We start from the raw sequence: 17,688 nt of genomic DNA on the forward strand, positions 1-17,688 counted from the left end.
AAACAGTTACTATAGGGCATGACTCAGAAAATTCATATATGCTTCTTTACTATGAGACTTTCTATACAACAAAGTGAGATCATTCTTTGTTAATTTATACCATAAGTTACTGGCTATCATGTGTTTGAAGATACCCTAAACTTAACTTAACCTAGCCTACCAAAACCCCAAACAGTTACTATAGGGCATGACTCAGAAAATTCATATATGCTTCCTTACTAATGAGACTTTCTATACAACAAAGTGAGGTCATTCTTTGTTAATTTATACCATAAGTTACTGGTATCATGTGTCTGAAGATACCCTAAACTTAACTTAACCTAACCTACCAAAACCCCAAACAGTTACTATAGGGCATGACTCAGAAAATTCATATATGCTTCCTTACTAATGAGACTTTCTTTACAACAAAGTGAGGTCATTCCTTGTTAATTTATACCATAAGTTGCTGGCTATCATGTGTTTGAAGATACCCTAAACTTAACCTAACCTAACCTAACAAAACCCCAAACAGTTACTATAGGGCATGACTCAGAAAATTCATATATGCTTCCTTACTAATGAGACTTTCTATACAACAAAGTGAAGTCATTCTTTGTTAATTTATACCATAAGTTGTTGGCTATCATGTGTCTGAAGATACCCTAAACTTAACCTAACCTAACCTACCAAAACCCCAAACAGTTACTATAGGGCATGACTCAGAAAATTCATATATGCTTCCTTACTAATGAGACTTTCTATACAACAAAGTGAGGTCATTCTTTGTTAATTTATACCATAAGTTGCTGGCTATCATGTGTTTGAAGATACCCTAAACTTAACCTAACCTAACCTAACAAAACCACCAAACAATTACCATACATCTTGACTTAGAAAAATCATATATGCTTCCTTACTAATGATTCTTTCTATATGACACACTGAAGTAATTCTTTGTTGATTTTTACCTTAAGTTACTGGCAGTCATGTGTTTGAAGATACCCTAAGCTTAACCTAACCTAACCTACCAAAACCCCAAACAGTTACTATAGGGCATGACTCAGAAAATTCATATATGCTTCCTTACTAATGAGACTTTCTATACAACAAAGTGAGGTCATTCTTTGTTAATTTATACCATAAGTTGCTGGCTATCATGTGTTTGAAGATACCCTAAACTCTGTCTCCTAACTGTAAAACCACCAAAAAATTACCATAAATAAAAAAAATCATATATGCTTCTAAATAAAATCAATCAATCAATCAATAAATAATTCTTTGTTGATTTTTACCTAAGTTACTGGGGCATAGATAAATAAAAATAAAATAAAATAAAATAAAAACATCAAACCTTTTGACCTCTCGTCCTTTATATTTTTGTTAGGAGCAGCGTGTACAGGACTTTTGTTTGTTGTTGCTGTTGTTGCTTTTGTGTTTGCCCTTGAGCTGTCTCCCTTGCTGTAAAAAAAATAAATAAATAAATAAATAAATAAATAGATAAATAAAAATAGAATAAAATAAAATCAAAACATCAACCCTTTTCAGTGCATAAGGACACTTACCCACATCCTCTACGGTCACACCTCCACAGTCAGATGCCTCCACCTGCACGGCAACAAGTGAGTGGAGGAAGTGGAGGAGTGGATCGTCTGGTTACTCTCATCTGTTGTTTCGTTTTCTTTTTTCCTTCATTTTTTTTCTTTATCTTTTTTGTCATCTCCTTTTTCTTCTCTGTGTCTTGATATCTTTTTTCTGTCATCTCCTTTTTCTTCTCTGTGTCTTGATGTTACCTCTCTTTCTTGTCTTCATTTTGTCTTCTTTGTATTTTGTTGCTTTCATCCTTTTCTTGCCCCTTTATCTTCTCCTCTTTGTTACTCCTATCCATTTCTTGCTTGTATAATGTATTCTCTTTTCTGTGTGTTTCATTATTTCCATCCATTTTTCGTCTATGTAATCATAATGTCCTCTCTCTTCTGTGTTTTGCTTACTTCATCTATTCCTTACTTCCATCTTGTTCTCCATTTCACTCATTTATTTGTCTTGTTTATTCCCATGCAACTTCTCCATCAACGATCCTTCTGTGGTCTTTCTGTTGTTGGGGGCTTCATGGTGCAGTGGTTAGCACACTCAGCTCACAACCGAGAGCTCGGGTTCGATTCCCGGGCGGAGTGGAAAAATTTGGGCGGCTTTTCTGATACCCTACACCCCTGTCCACCCAGCAGTGAATGGGTACCAGGTATTAATCAGGGGTTGTGTCCCGTCTCCTGGGATCTGTTCCCTTCTATAATTCCTTCCCCTTCTGTTTCTCTCTGGCATATGACCACAGATGTTGCGCCGCCTAAACGAAACTTTCCTACTTTTTCTTTCTGTTGTTCTTTTGTTCTCAGTATCTTCAATCTCGTGCATCTTCTCCTCAACACACTTCTCCTCATATGCCATACATCTTTGCCATCATCATCATTGTCACTTATTTGTTTCTTTCTATCATTTCTCTTTTCTCTGCACCTTCCTTGGCCTCTAACACTCATCTGCATATCCCATCATCATCATCACTTTTCTGCAGTTCTTTCTCATGTTTCTTTGTATCTTTAACCTTCCTCGGCCTCGCCCTAACACACACACTCCTGCACATCTTCCCAGGGTGGTGAGCGGCTCCAGGGATGCCACGCTAAGGGTCTGGGATGTGCACTCGGGGGCCTGCGAACATGTGCTGGTGGGGCACGTGGCAGCCGTGCGGTGCGTCCAGTACAACGGGCGGCTGGTGGTGAGCGGCGCCTACGACTACATGGTCAAGGTGTGGAATGCAGAGCGCGAAGAATGTCTCCACACGCTGCAGGGCCACACCAACAGGGTATACTCCTTACAGGTATGACTGGGATGTGATTTGTGGGTTATGTTAGGTTAGGTTAGTGTTTCTAGAGATAGTTGCCAATAGTGTATGCTTTTTAATTCATTGGTTGGGTTAGGTAAGGTTAGTTTTTCTGGAGATAGTCACCAATAGGGTATACTCCTTACAGGTATGACTGGGACCTGATTCATTGGTTGCGTTAGGTTAGGTGAGTGTTCTTAGAGATAGATGGCAACAGGGACCACTCTACAGGCATGACTGAGCCCTAATTTACTGCCTAGCTATGAATTCGTGGGCATTGGTTCGAATCCTGTCCAGGGCAGTCGATGTGCAGCCCACCCAACTGTTCATCCTCTCTTTAGGGCTGGTCGATAATTGGGTACCTGGGGAAAATTGGGAAAGGTAAACTGTGGTAACTCAGATGTCATGCTGGCCCTGTGTCCCGAGGGTAATTCATTTTTCCTTCCACAGGGTCAAAGGCCAATAAGACGGAGATTAGCACCAAGGCCACGCAGAGTAAAGCGTATGCCCCAAACTTTACCTTTATCTTTAGGTTATGTTAGTGTTTCTAGAGATAGATGTCAACAGGGTATACTCTTTACAGGTATGACCATGCCTCAGTTAGTTGGGTTAGTTTAGTGTCAGCGTCACAACACAGGCCTAACACACGTACTCTCACACACAGTTTGATGGTGTGCATGTGGTGAGTGGCTCTCTGGACACCAGCATTCGGGTGTGGGATGTGGAGACGGGGCAGTGCCGCCACACCCTGATGGGCCACCAGAGCCTCACGTCCGGCATGGAGCTCAAGAACAACATCCTCATCTCGGGGAATGCCGACTCCACGGTCAAGGTGTGGGACATTGTGACGGGTCGGTGTCTGCAGACTCTCTCAGGTAGGTGTTCAGGTGTTGTTGGTAGTGTTACTCTGGAGGTGTGGCCACTAAAACTTCTCCTCCTGGCTATGTTATCCCTATTTTCCTTTTTTTATGTGGCCACTTGAACTAGGCTACCTCCTTTTTACAGGAGCAGCAATTAGCAGGCTTTTGTTTTTCCTGTAGCTGCTTCTGTTATTGTAAAATTGGCTTTGGTTTGGTTGGGCTTAGGTCAGTGTTGTTAGTGTGTTAGTGTTTGTGCTGCTGTAGAAATTTTGTATTTTTTTTAGGTAGCCATCTGGGCCAGTAAAGCCATTTAGTTACTAGCCCTTCCCAAAGTTTATAAGCCCTACCAAAATTTTAAGAATCAATATCAGTAGGTGGCATATTTTTTTTTTTTTTTTTCTTATTTTATACTGAAACTGCTAGAAAATGATACTGTACTCAATGGCTCTTTGGCACCATGAGTCTAACATGCTAATTGCTCGATGGGTGCTTAAATCTAATTAAATCTCCCTTTGATATTTGCCATTAATATCTGAGTCACCTTGGGTTGCCAGGTATGTGAATTTTGACCCCTGCTGTTAACTATACATCTGCCACCCACACATTATGAAACGTTCCATCCCTGACCTGTTTCATCTCCATGCGATCAAGGACCCTAACCTACCCTAACCTTTCCTCTCCATTCCTCCCAATATCAATACCAAGCTATCCATACCACAGGCACCATCATGTCCTCCCACATACCATCATTAATGCATTACAGTTGGTCACATCAGCCTCTCTGTTGGCTCTGTTGTATTAAGGTGCACTTACAAGGGGCACCAGCTATAAAGGTTTGGCTGCTTTTGAGTTTACACAATAATCTGGATGTTTCTTTTTATTATGAGCTGTCTCAGGTCAGTGCTTGGATATTTTCACTAACAGGATGACTGTGTGTTATCTTAAGGTCTTGGCATATTGTGGTCTCACTGATATGAAGTTTTAAAGATAGTCTGATGGTTATTTTTATTGCTGCCTCAGGCTGGTTGGACATTTATAATATCAGAGTTGGTGGCATGTGTTTTATTAAGTCTAAAGAAGGTCATCTTAGTGCACTGCAGACTCTGTTCATGCATTAGTTGTCTGAGGTCAGTGGTTGGACATTTCTAATATTAGAGTTGGTTGTGTATGTGTGTGTGTCTAGAAAGGTCTAATTCCATAATTGGGTGTGAGTTATCCTAAGTCTAATAAGGTCCTTAGAAGACCTTGGCTGGCCTGAGCCATCCCGGTGTGGTCCTTCACACGTGCCTTCCTCCCGCAGGGCCCAACAAGCATCGGTCCGCAGTCACCTGCCTTCAATTCAACAACATGTTTGTGGTGACGTCTTCGGACGACGGGACAGTCAAGTTGTGGGACGTTCGAACGGGGGAATTCCTTAGAAACCTGGTGGCCCTGGACTCTGGGGGGTCGGGGGGAGTGGTATGGCGGATCAGAGCCTCGGACACTAAACTGGTGTGTGCGGTGGGCAGCCGGAATGGGACCGAGGAGACCAAGCTGCTGGTGTTGGACTTTGACGTGTGTGAGACCCTCAAGTGATACACGGGGAGACTAGTGTCGCGCGGCAGTCCCCCGTATACTCACAAAGTTCAAAGTGATGTTCTATTGACTTTGCTGCCAAGTAACCTCGTGGTCATAGTTTCTCTGGTTGTCAGTTGGACCGTGTTTGTGGTGACTAACATTTCCCTGGTGCTAATACTGTACACACAAGGTCATCATTGGACACACTACTCACCATCATCATCGTCATCGTTCACCTCAACCGGGCGGGTTTAGTTAGCGGTTCATCATCGTCATTGTTTCCTTGTGTTGTAAAGTGTCATCCGATCTTTGCTTCTTTCCCTCGTTTGCGGGACATTCTTCGGCAGACTCGCGTTCAGGTCTTAATGCGAGTTTGCCGTCTTCTGAACGACTCAATTCTAATTTTAGTTACTTTTTTTTTCTTTTAAGTTAAGTTGAAGTTGATTCCTTATGTGTTCTGATGGTTTGACGAAAAAATGTAAAAAAGAAAAATGGATATTGTGTCTTGCAGTTTTGTGCGTTTCAGTTCAGAAGGAGTCAAGTTTGATGGGACGGAATGATTTGCAAACCAAGCCGATGTCACCAAGAGAGAGAGAGAGAGAGAGAGAGAGAGAGAGAATGTGTGCATGTGTGTGAGTGTGTGTGTGTGCCTGTGTTTGCGTGTGTGTGCGTGTTTTCCTGCTGGTTAGTACTTAGCAGGAAGCTTTAACATGACTCAGTGAAGTGAAAGAAAGAAGTCATTCGTGGCACAGCTTGGAAACTCAAATCACTAGCAATAACAATCTGAAGAGAGCCAAAGTGTGAGGAGGATGAAGGGAGAAGCAAGTGTTAGGAGAAGAGCAGGGATGTAGCAATATGAAAAGAAGGAGGAGGAGGAGGAAGAGAGAAGTACCAAGCGGAAGGGGTGAGAAGGATGAAGAAGAAGAAAGTGTAAGAGAACAAGGAGTAGGAGGAGTAGAAGGAAGAGAGCAGTACCAATAGAAAAGGATAAAGATGATGAAGAGAAATGTGTAAGAGAAAGGCAAAAGCACATACGAGGAGAGGAAGAAATGAGGAAGAAAGAGAAGGAGGAGGAAGAAGGAAGTGCCAATTGAAAGGGATGAGAATGAGGATGAAAAGGAATATATACGAGAAAGGCAAAAGCATGTGCAAGGAGAGGAAGAAATGAGGAAGAAAGAGAAGGAGGAGGAAGAAGGAAGTGCCAATAGAAAGGGCTGAGAATGAGAATGAAGAGGAAGGCATTAGCTAAGTTAGAGATGAAGAAGAGTGTGACAAGATAGAAGTGAGGATAAGAGTGAAGAGGAAAGTGTTAAGAGAAAGGGAAGAATAAGTGTGAGGGATAACATAGTAGAAACGAGAGGAAGACACAAGCAAAGGTTTAGGTTCATCCTCATACTTCTGATGAAAGCAAGAAAGCATGAGGAGATGAATGGAAAGATGGAGAGATGAGTGTGAACAGGAATAGATGAGCAAGTATGAGGGAAGAAGAATGATAGTCAACCCCTTTCCTGACCTCTAGACTGCTTCCTTCATCCTCAGAGTAGAAAGCAAAGAAGCATGAGGAAATGAATGGAAAGATGAAGAGAGGAGTGTGAAAAGGAAGGGAAGAGCAAGTATGAACATAAAGGAAGGAGAATAGTGGTCAATTTCATTCCTCTCCACCACACTATTTCCTTCATCCTCATACTTGTGTAGAGAGCAAAGAAGTGTGAGGAAATGGTTAAAGGGATAAAGAGGAGAGTGTGAAGAGGAAGTATGAGGAGGAAGGAAGGAAAGTAGTACCTTATTCCTGGCCACCACAATAATTCCTTCATCCTCATACTTGTGTAGAGAGAGTAAGAAAGTGTGAGGAAATGGTTAGAGGGATAAAGAGAAGGGTGTGATTAGGAAGTATGAGGAGGAAGGAAGGAAAGTAGTAGTTAACCTTATTCCTGGCCACCACATTAATTCCTTCATCCTCATACTTGTGTAGAGAGCAAAGAAGTGTGAGGAAATGGTTAGAGGGATAAAGAGGAGAGTGTGAGTAGGAAGTATGAGGAGGAAGGAAGGAAAGTAGTAGTTAACCTTATTCCTGGCCACCACATTAATTCCTTCATCCTCATACTTGTGTAGAGAGAGTAAGAAAGTGTGAGGAAATGGAGAGAGGGATAAAGAGGAGAGTGTGAGTAGGAAGTATGAGGAGAAAGGAAGGAGAGTAGTAGTTAACCTTATTCCTGAACACTTCATTACTTCCTTCATCCTCATACTTGTGTAGTGAGAGTAAGAAAGTGTGAGGAAAAGGGTGTGACGTGTGAGCAGGAGGCAAGGGATGGTTGGGCTGGCGGGCGAGAACGCTCGGTCAACTGCTACCAAGTCTTCAGCAACACGAGCAGGAGGAGGAGCAGCAGTAAGCAGGAGGAGGCAGAAGGAGCAGTCGCCAAGTGAGAGTCTCCCAGCCGGCCCATGGGGGAGCCTTGGCCAGTCACCCACCGCGAGACTCACCTCAGATGTCCTCACCTCGAGTACATATCACCAAACAATGTCTTGCTCAGCTTGTCCGGTCGAATGTACAGTTCACGGAAGCGATAACGAAAGGTCAGTCTCACTTAAACAAGATGGAGTTGTATATATATTTTTATATGTACAATTATTGTTATTTTTTTTTCTTTTTCTTTCGTTTACCTTTTGTGGGGGGTTGAGCACTTTTTATGTCACTCATGGGCCATAGCGATGCCATTTGTTTGGTTTATACTGTAGCGTAGCGTGGTTTTGAGAGCTTGTGAGATACAGAGGCTTTATGTTACTATGTTTAGGAGACTCATGCCTGCTGGAGTGTGTCTCAAGAAGCAAATTATTCCAGAATTTGATCTGTGATGCCTTTATAATGATTCATGAATGGCAGTGATGCGTGAGCCCTGTCATCTTCCTCTCCTGTAGTTTTCGTCCCATTCTCTCCGTTCTTTTCTGTCTCAGATTATTTTTTATAGGTTCTGTCCCCTAGCAGAGTTTACTGTATTGTGTTATAGGGAGGAGTTCAGCCACAGTGGAGCATACATAGAGGTCTAGTCTACTGTATCTGTGTGACAGTCCATGAAGCTTTTTCTTATAGGGAGTTTGATTTTTCTATTGATTTTTGGTTTAGAACTCTTAAAATGAGAAAAGAGACTCCAGCAGTGTGGCTTGCAGGCCGTATGGAAATGTTATGTTGCGGGGGTGTTGCTTTGTCTCAGGAACCCCCCTCCCCTCTGTGGCATGAGCCCTGGTGGCTGTGGGAGGCTCGGCAGTGCCTGGTGGCAGCTTGACAAATCTACATTTTAACAATATTTGTACTTTGGGAACCTGTAATAGGGCTCGGCCAGGCTGTACACGCCATTTCAATAAGAAGTTGTGTTAACAAAACTTGCTCTGAAAAGTTGAGCTGCAGGGAATTAGAATGAAGTTTGTCAGAATGAAGAATGCTTACTAGTTTTAATCTGTTGTCTGTACCTCAGCTCAACTTTCAAGAGGAGTTTTCCCAGGTACGAGAACTAACTGGAATGGTGTTTACAGACTGGCGAGCATCTTTTCCCCATGTAGGTGTGTGGCAGCTGGCGGCAAGTCACTGATGCTGTTGCAACAAATACCAAATGTAACAGATCAAGGTCTTATTTGCATTTTTAGTTACCTGTGATGTCCCATTATATACTCATTCTTTTGGATATTAAAGGAAATGGAATGTGGAATGTTTTATAAATTTTCACAAAGCTACAGTGATCATTTTTAAGTTGCAATTATGGAAAATATTTTCTTATTGACTTGTAGATTACTGGCGCTGGATTCTATAAAACTGACGTGATGAAAGTTTCTGAACTCATGAATCTGTATCATTGGAAATGTTTTATGTATTTTTTTGTTTTTAATGCTTGTCTTGGATTGCAAAGCCCTGACCAAATATTTTAGACTTAATACTGATTTGTGTGATCACTAAGGATGAAGGATGGATTTGGAAGGAAGAAACATAATTTTTTAACTTTACTTAGTGTTGGTGCCAATGAGAGGCTCGGGGCCGACCCAAGCTCCCTAAACATCCTCCCAGGCTTCCCTTTAGCCCCCCCACATAAGTTTTGAAACACATCATTGTTCCCTTCTCTTGGCACACCTATAGCCTCCTCTGACCAAGGAATCCCGCTGAGCCTCCCCTAAAAGAAATCATGAGCCTCACTAAGGGTTACCAGGCCCACATTTTTGCTGCCAACCTTTACAGTTTTCAAGAAGGATTTGTGGCGAAAAAATAAGGTCACAGATGGCATTTTCTAGTTGTTTATTAGAGACCTGGAAATTCCAGAGCACAGGATTCAATTGACTCATTTGACATGGTGATCTACAAGTGGGGTTATCAGGACTGGACTTTGACAATATGACAGCATTATTTTAATTAGTCTTGCATGTTGATCTCAAGAAGGCTTTTGACTCAGTGCATCATGAGGCACTCTGGGACATTCTGCAGATCCGTGGGAGTCCTGCAAGGATTATTGACCTAGTGACAGGCCTTTACTTTGGGACTGAGAGTGTTGTGAAGTGTGGGGGAGGCATTTCTGGCTTCTTCCCTGTTAATTCAGGAGTCAGGCAGGGGTGTGTCCTTGCTCCATCACTTTTCCGTACTTGCAAGGACTGGGTATGAGGCACAGTTGTTGATCAAAGTTGTTGTGGAGCATATGTTGGCAACATAAAGGTCACTGATCTTGTTTTTGCTGATGATGCTGTACTTCTCGTGGAATTGCTGTAGGTCCTGGTGCTGGCTCTCAAAGTGCTGCATGAGGAGGCGAAGTCTCTGAGACTGAAGATCTTCTGGCCTAAAACCAGGGTCCAGTAGTTTGGAGACTTGTTGGATGATACAGTCCAATGTGTTCATGCATGTGGCAAGGACATCGAGGTCACCCAAAGTTTTACATACCTTGGCAGTGTATTGTATAACATTGGTGAGTCTTACCAGGAAGTCACTTGATGGATTGGCCTGGCCCACGGTGTCATGGACTCGCTCAACACAGTATATGATGTCGATATCTGTGGAGACGGACAAAAAAAAAAAATCTTTTAGATCACAAATGATCTTAGAAATCCCATAACATGACATCTGAGGTATGGATGGATATTCATTCTGAATTTTTTTATGTTCATGAGTTTTTGGTTTTATTTTCAATCAAATTTATGTAATTATTTGATATCAATTACTGCAATTAAATTTTAGGTTTGTGATATAACTTGCTATTGAATAAAAAAGATCTTTTTACTTATTCCTCAGTTATTCATTTTGGAAATAATAGTTTCATTGCCAATAGTGCAGGTTTGGGTGTTTTTTGACTATTTTTGAGGTTTGAGGTCACAGGTTTTGGCAGTTATTGGGGTGAGACTGCAGGAACACAGTTGGTGACCTGGCAGGCCTGGCTCCACTGGTTACTGACCTGTTGTGAAGCTGCCCAGCCAGCCACCTGTGTGTGCCCATGTGTCTGTACCAGCAGTAAGCTTGTCATCACTAGTTTATCCCTTGGCTCTGAAAGGAAGGCATCAGGGGTGATAGCCTTGTAGGGGTTGGCCGGCCACCGTTAGGTAGCTCCACCAGGTGTTTCTGGTGCCAGGTGTTGTGTATGGAGCTGTCCTCTTGGGAACTGCACTTGTTCAGAGGAGAATGTTTAAAAATAAAGACTTGATAAATAAAGCTGTACACAGGTGTCCTGTGATAACACGAACTGCAGATTTACGGGAAAGACTGGCCACACATAGAGATGAAATAGGCCCTTTACAGTATCCTTTGTTGATGGACAATATCCACCCAACTTTACAAGCAACCAAAGGAAAAGTCAAAATAGTTTTGTTTTGAAAGTAGCAAGATGCTCTTTGCTGTAAATTTACCTTTGAATCACTGCATAAATGCTATTTAATGGCCATTCACTTCACTTATTAAAAAAGAGTGCTGTATTGGATTCATGAATGCTTTTCCTATGAAAGAATAAAGCAATATGTCCTCATGTGCTTGAAAACACTGGTGGGACATCCATATACACGTGACCAACTGTGTGCACGGATCCGTGTTTATAGTGGTCTGCCTTTTCTTTGTAAACAAAGTGGGGACAGCTACGTACACATCACTGGTGATGCAAGTTTTGGTCTTACCATCCAAAGAGTCAGTGGAGGATGCTCCACCCGAGAAAGGCCACAGGGCAGCACCGGGCACCCCACACAGCCAGCCTCGCGTGGGGTTTTGACATTTTTCTATCGCCTGCAAGCCCACCACCCCTAGTCTCTTAGTCGTGAGTATATATATTGTATATATATACATATATACTTTACCTGCTGCTGAATATTCATAACCATTTTGTCACTTACTCAGCCGTCCATTGTTTAGAATATGATATGTGTTATTTTTCCCATCATCGCCGAGGAGTGAGGGGTGTGAGGGCTCGCCCGCCGCGCCTCGTCAGGGCTGGGCATTTGTAAACCCGGATAACAACTAGTTTAGTATTTTCTTTTCTTTCAGAAGAGAAATGAGATTGCTCAAGTTTTTTTTATTCCTTTATTTTGAAAAAAATATGCATGTATGTGTATAAATATTTGTATATTTATACTCGAAGTGCATGAGAAGCTACTAGACAATTCATCGCCACACACACCGCGACAGACACAGACAGCCGCCACGCCCACCACCACCACCACCTCCACCTCCACCACACAGACAACACTTGACGCATAATACCACCAACACGTGGCAGCAAGCACGGCCCACGGCGGCTGCTCCTTGCCCTGCCCGCCACTGCCGCCGCCACGACCACCACACACACGCTGGGCTGAAGCAATTGTTTATATTTACATCAACATACTTAACCTTAATGTTTGACTTGGGAATATGTGGTCATTACTGTGTAATTATGTTTCACCACTTAGATGAATACAGGAAGAATGAGTCATAACTCTTGGTCCTTGTGGTAATAAAATTACTTCTTTTATATAACCTGTTTGTGATTTACCCCAAGATGTGTTAGTGGTAAGATGCAGGGCGGGGCTGTTCCTTTCTCTGTCCTCAGCAATGTAGCTGCCGGTGCAGTGGCCTGAGATATATATTTAAAATCGGACGAGTACATGTTTTTCGCTCAGCGTGGCCGGGAAACCCTAAATTACCATGTGGTGAGGTTTGTTTTTGTAAAATTAAAACCCCTCCCCCCTCGGGGGGCTTTTGCGTCATAGTCGGACATGTGCGTCATAAGACGCTCATGTCAACGTATGTGGTATCATTCGTATATACGTAAAAATTGCATTAGAATAGTATTTTATTTCTTCGTAAATTTTGTCATCTGTCAATCTCTCTTCTTCGCGCGGAGAGGCAGGGGAGGAAGAGAGGTGCCACCGCATCAGTGCCAAGCGAGACACAGACGGGAAGACTATGTCATACTTTTCTCTCCTCTCCAGTCAAAAATACGTCCTTACAAATGATGTACAAGCGCAAGGCAACCAGAAAAAGTCACCAACATCAAGAGGGCTTATGGAGCGGCCAAACCTCAGAAAACATGCAAGAGAGTAGCGTAGAAGCAAGGCACTCCCGCGAGGCACTCCTGCGGCACTCGCGCTACGCGGGAGTGCCGCGGGCCCAGATGCCTGATAATTCTCCAGTAAGTCAACAAGATATACACAATAATATGTGAAAATTTCATGCCAATCAAATAAATGCAAATGGCAAGACAGGAATAAAATGTAAAAATATCTTTGGGAGCCAACATCTCGAAAAATGGTTTTTTAAACTTTAAATAATTTCACAAAATCGGCAAAAAGTCTGATGGACTTTTGTTAGGTATCAATTGAAACTACAACTAAATGGCAATTTTTGATTGGAAATAGATTTTCAATAATGTCAAAAGAAAACGGGACACAGGAGAAAACAATAATTGACAAAAGATTGTAATTTTTTTTCTTCAAAGACAAAACAAAAAATCAAAAAGTTACTTCCAACAAAATGTAGATATGTAAACAAAGTTTTTATGGTATTTTTTTCAAATCGATTAACTGAAAAATAAACCCTGTGAAACAAAAAAACGAAAAATACGCTTTGTTTGAGTCTCCTAAACTTCACCCGAATTTGATGAAATTCACAGAATAACATACCTTTACAGTAACAAACAACATACTAAGATTTCAAAGCTATTAGACGTACCATATGCGCAGGAGGACCCCCCATAATCACCCCCCATAAGCTTTAAGGCCTCAAGCCGTGGGATGCCCTTTGGCTCCACGCTAGGGTGTCTGCCTCGTATCTCAGTGACCCAGCTTTGACTCTTGTGCGAGTTACTGGGGCTTCTGAATAGATCACTTTCTTATGTGCTTTGAGAAGAAGAAACATCCCTCATAACGCTGGTGGCAGCAGTGGGATCCACTCCTGTTTTGTGTCATCACAATGTTGGGGCAGGTGATTGGATGGCTCACATCTTGAAAAGGGTCTTGGGTCTTTCTAATACTGTGAATGTGGTGTGAAGAAAAGTAACAAAAAAAATCTAAACACAAAAGAAGTTGATCTAAATGTGATAAAAGGAGCCTTGCACTTTATGACCTGAGGTGCTGGGAAGGACTCCTAAAAGGTACAAGCCGAGGGTTGCCCTTTGGCTCACCTCTAGAGTGTCTGCCTTGCATCTATGGGCCCAGGTTCTAATCCTGGGTAGGTTATTGGGAAAAAGATTTTCCTCGAAGTGCTGTGAGAAGTAGAAATGTTCCCCATTATACAGGAGACAGCAGGGGTGCACCCCAGAAAAAACTGCCTGGGTCCCCAGGGTGAAATTTAGGTAATACAGTAAAATTTGGCAAATATAATTCTGTATCTGCAGTGCAGCCCCTCGCCATGAAGACCCCGAGGCGTGCTGCTGGCCCCTTCGAGGAAGTAATTTCAAGGGTCAGGGCATCAGTCATGTATTGAAATTATCCATCATGTAATTCACTGGTAAATGAATGTGGGCATGCTTATAAAGGAAGGTAACAGGAAGCGCGGCTGGATTCAGGCATAGCTTAATCCAGCACTGAATTTTTATCTTGCCTATTTGTAAGTCTAATTACGTAGGCCTATCGCTAAGCCAATGCGGGCACCGCGATCACGGGGTCCCGTGCCCTGGATGCAGCAGCAGCTTTGAGAAATTGATAATGTGGTGCCTCACCGCGTAGTTGTTACTATGGTAAGAGCTGAATGTGCTGCGGTCCTTCTTTTTGGGGATTTACCCCCTAAATAGGGGGAACGGGCCTTTTTCAAACGACGGCCCGTCGCAGGGGGGAACCCGCCGCTGGCGTGCGGCGGGTGTAGGGACTAACAAATCCGGGTTTTATAATATTATGAGGGCCACATCTTTAGGTAGCAATCAGATTCATTAAAGTGACCCATAGCAGGTTATTCATGCATAAGATCAAATTTTCGTGTAATATTTATACAACAAATAACAGGCAAGATATTCGTGTAGTTCCCCACTCGAGACACTTAGGGGATACGGAGGAGGTAAGGTGGGAAAATATCAAGAAGTGAGGCGCCAATTTGGTTCATGAGACGATGCGAAGCTGCCCCCGAGGCCCTTTACGAGGCGGGCCAGTCCTTGGTGTGTCCCTCAGAGGTCAGCCATGCTGCAACACGGCGCCAGGAAATGAAGCTAAACGAGGGAAAGTATACCGGACACGCAACGAAACCGCGATTATGTAGACCAGATTTTGTTTTTTCTTTGTTTCGTTCTTTCCATCATTTCATCATTGGACAAAAGTGATGAATACTTTTTGACATTCGTTACGTATCCTTTATAAATACCGAGGAAGGGTTGAGACTGAGAATGAGACAAGGGTGATGAACAATTCCCTCATGTAAGTCGTGTTATGTAACTTTTATCTATTGTCGAGACTTATAATCTAATGGAGTATCACTAATTTCTCCTGCTTTTGTTCTTTCTCGTCTTTACTCAAACGAAACCGGCCAGGAGGTGAATAAACTTTGAACGAGGAAAAAGATGAAGGAGAAGGAAGAAAGGAAGAAGGTGAAGGAAATAAAACACCAAAAGAAAACTGGGAAATGATGGACGGAGAGGAAACGCGAGATGGAGGAGGAGGAGAAGGAAGAAGACGAATGATGAGGAAGGAAGGAAGAGCGAGGAACAGGAAAGAAAAAGACAAGAGAACCGGGAGATAATAGATGCAGAGGAAACGCCCCCGCACCCTATAATGAAGAGAAGGAAGAAGAAGGATGAGAAGGAAAGGAAGAAACAGAATACCAACGACAGCAACGACAAATGGAGGAAGAGGAAATACGACCGCCACGATAATGAAAGAAAGGAAGAGAGAAGAAGGTCGACAGAAAAGAAGGAAATAGAATAGCAACAACATCAATAACAACAAGTAAAAGTTAAGAAGAAAGGGAAAATGGAAGGAAGAAGAGGAAAACGCGAGCGCGACTGCATAAAGAATAAAAAGGAAGAAAAAGAAGAATGGAAAAATGAAAATGAGGGAAAATGGACTGACAGAAAATGTGATCGAGGCAACTGCATGAAAGAAGAAAAGGAAGAAAGAGGAAGGAAAAATAAGACGAGATAAAGATGAAGTATGAGGAAATGCGAGAGCTCTAGGTTCTGCGTGAAGAAGAAAAGAAGAGAAAGATGAACTAAGAGAAAATGCGAGCACCACTGAATAAAGAAAAGAGGGAAGGTAAAAGAAGGAAATAAAAAGAAGAAAATGCTGTGTTAAGCGAAGAAAGAAGAGGAGGAAGGGCCCACAAAATACGATATACGATCAATTTTTAGACAAACTTGAGGCAAACTGATACAATCGAAGATAAGGAAGGGAGGAAATACATCTCAATATTAACTTGAAAACACCTATTATATATGATGCTAACTGATATCTTTTGTGTGATATTTTTGTTGCTGAGTATAGGCTATTGTAAGACTGAAGATACAAGAAAACATATGGTCTACTTTTTTCATTGGTTCTGTAAAACGTCTCATTATTTACTTAGGTGTTTCTTAGGTAACTCTTTTAGGCTATATTTGGAGGTGGTCATATAGCCTAACCACTATATAGTATCTCTTGAGGGCGGTATAACTTCCCTTTCCACTCAATTTGCTTTTCTTTTTTCTTCTTCAACCTTCCCATTTTTCTTTATATAGTGGCGATTGTATTTCATGTCAGTTCATTGTCCTTCTTTTCCTAATTTCCCATTTTTCTTTCTTTTCCTTTTCTTCCTACGGTACCCCTCGCATCTCCTCTCAGTTCTTTTTCCTCCTTTTTTTTTTTAATTATCCTCCATTCTTCTTTTTCGTTCTTTTCTTCATACTGCGGCGTTCGTATTTCATCAGTTCATTTTCCTCCTTTATTCCATTTTTCTTTCTCTTCCTTCCTTTTCTAAATACAGTGACTTTTGCATTTCCCCAAGTTCATTTTCTCCTTTTTTTATATATTTCCATTCTTCTTTCTCTTCCCTCTTTTTCTTTTTTTCTGTAGCGCTGGTATTTCCTCTCGGCTAATTTTCCTCCTTTTTCTTTTTTTTTTTCGTTTTCCTTTTCCTTCCCTTTTCTTCCTATAGTACTGCCCGCATCTCCTCTTCATTCATTTCCTTCTTTTTTCTTCTGCTCTTCTTTCTCTCCCTTCCTTTTTCTTCATACTGTCCCGTTCACGTTTCCTCCATTCATTTTCCTCCTTTTTTTCCATCTTCCTTCTCTTCCTTTTTCTTCATACTGTCCCGTTCACATTTCCTCCATTCATTTTCCTCCTTTTTTCCATCTTCTCTTCCTTTTTCTTCATACTGTCCCGTTCACGTTTCCTCCATTCATTTTCCTCCTTTTTTCCATCTTCTCTTCCTTTTTCTTCATACTGTCCCGTTCACGTTTCCTCCATTCATTTTCCTCCTTTTTTTCCATCTTCTTTCTCTTCCTTTTCTTCCTACAGGGCCGCTATAGCTTCCATTTCCTCCCGTCCTGCCCCGTCCATCTTCCACCTCCCTACAATGTGGATTAATTTGCATAGTATTGACGTTTTTATACCGCAAGTGTAGGGGAGGACGTCTGCCTGGGAATGGGGAAGAAGGGAAGGGAAGAAAAATGGTGTTCAGTGATCGTGTTGGTCCAAGTTGGGGTACACAGGATTCAAATTGGGTACGTGAAAAGAGAAAATTTTGTAATTATTCATACCATAATCATCATGTTTTCTGACATTTTAGGATCGATAACTTTGCTGAATGTGTTATAACCTGTAACTGTTCACTTCCCATTTATATTCAGGAAACTGCAAGAAGTTTATATGTTGATTTCTCTACAGTTATGTTTGGAGTTGTCTAAAATGAGTTGAGACTGGACAAGGTATAAGGGTCTGAAACATAACCTAATCACTGCATTTCCCATACGTACCTCAACACTGCATTTAAAGAAAGGTTCAAGCATATTTTTTTCAGCTGGTTTGCTATTT

General features: G+C 41.9%; 1 protein-coding gene across 1 annotated transcript in view; it reads left to right on the forward strand.

The window, feature by feature from the left end:
- The window catches only part of LOC126997026 (F-box/WD repeat-containing protein 7-like), a 28,715-nt gene extending 16,483 nt beyond the window's left edge, over window positions 1-12,232 (forward strand). Inside the window, exons 8-11 of the mRNA XM_050858055.1 lie at window positions 1,528-1,601; window positions 2,623-2,848; window positions 3,516-3,726; window positions 5,012-12,232. Coding sequence (XP_050714012.1) covers window positions 1,528-1,601; window positions 2,623-2,848; window positions 3,516-3,726; window positions 5,012-5,286 — 786 coding nt within the window. The 3' untranslated portion in view covers window positions 5,287-12,232. The remainder of the gene's footprint in view (window positions 1-1,527; window positions 1,602-2,622; window positions 2,849-3,515; window positions 3,727-5,011) is intronic.
- The last annotated feature ends 5,456 nt before the right edge of the window (window positions 12,233-17,688 follow it).

Source organism: Eriocheir sinensis, chromosome 11 (genome assembly GCF_024679095.1).
Source record: "Eriocheir sinensis breed Jianghai 21 chromosome 11, ASM2467909v1, whole genome shotgun sequence".
Classification (NCBI taxonomy): domain Eukaryota; kingdom Metazoa; phylum Arthropoda; class Malacostraca; order Decapoda; family Varunidae; genus Eriocheir; species Eriocheir sinensis.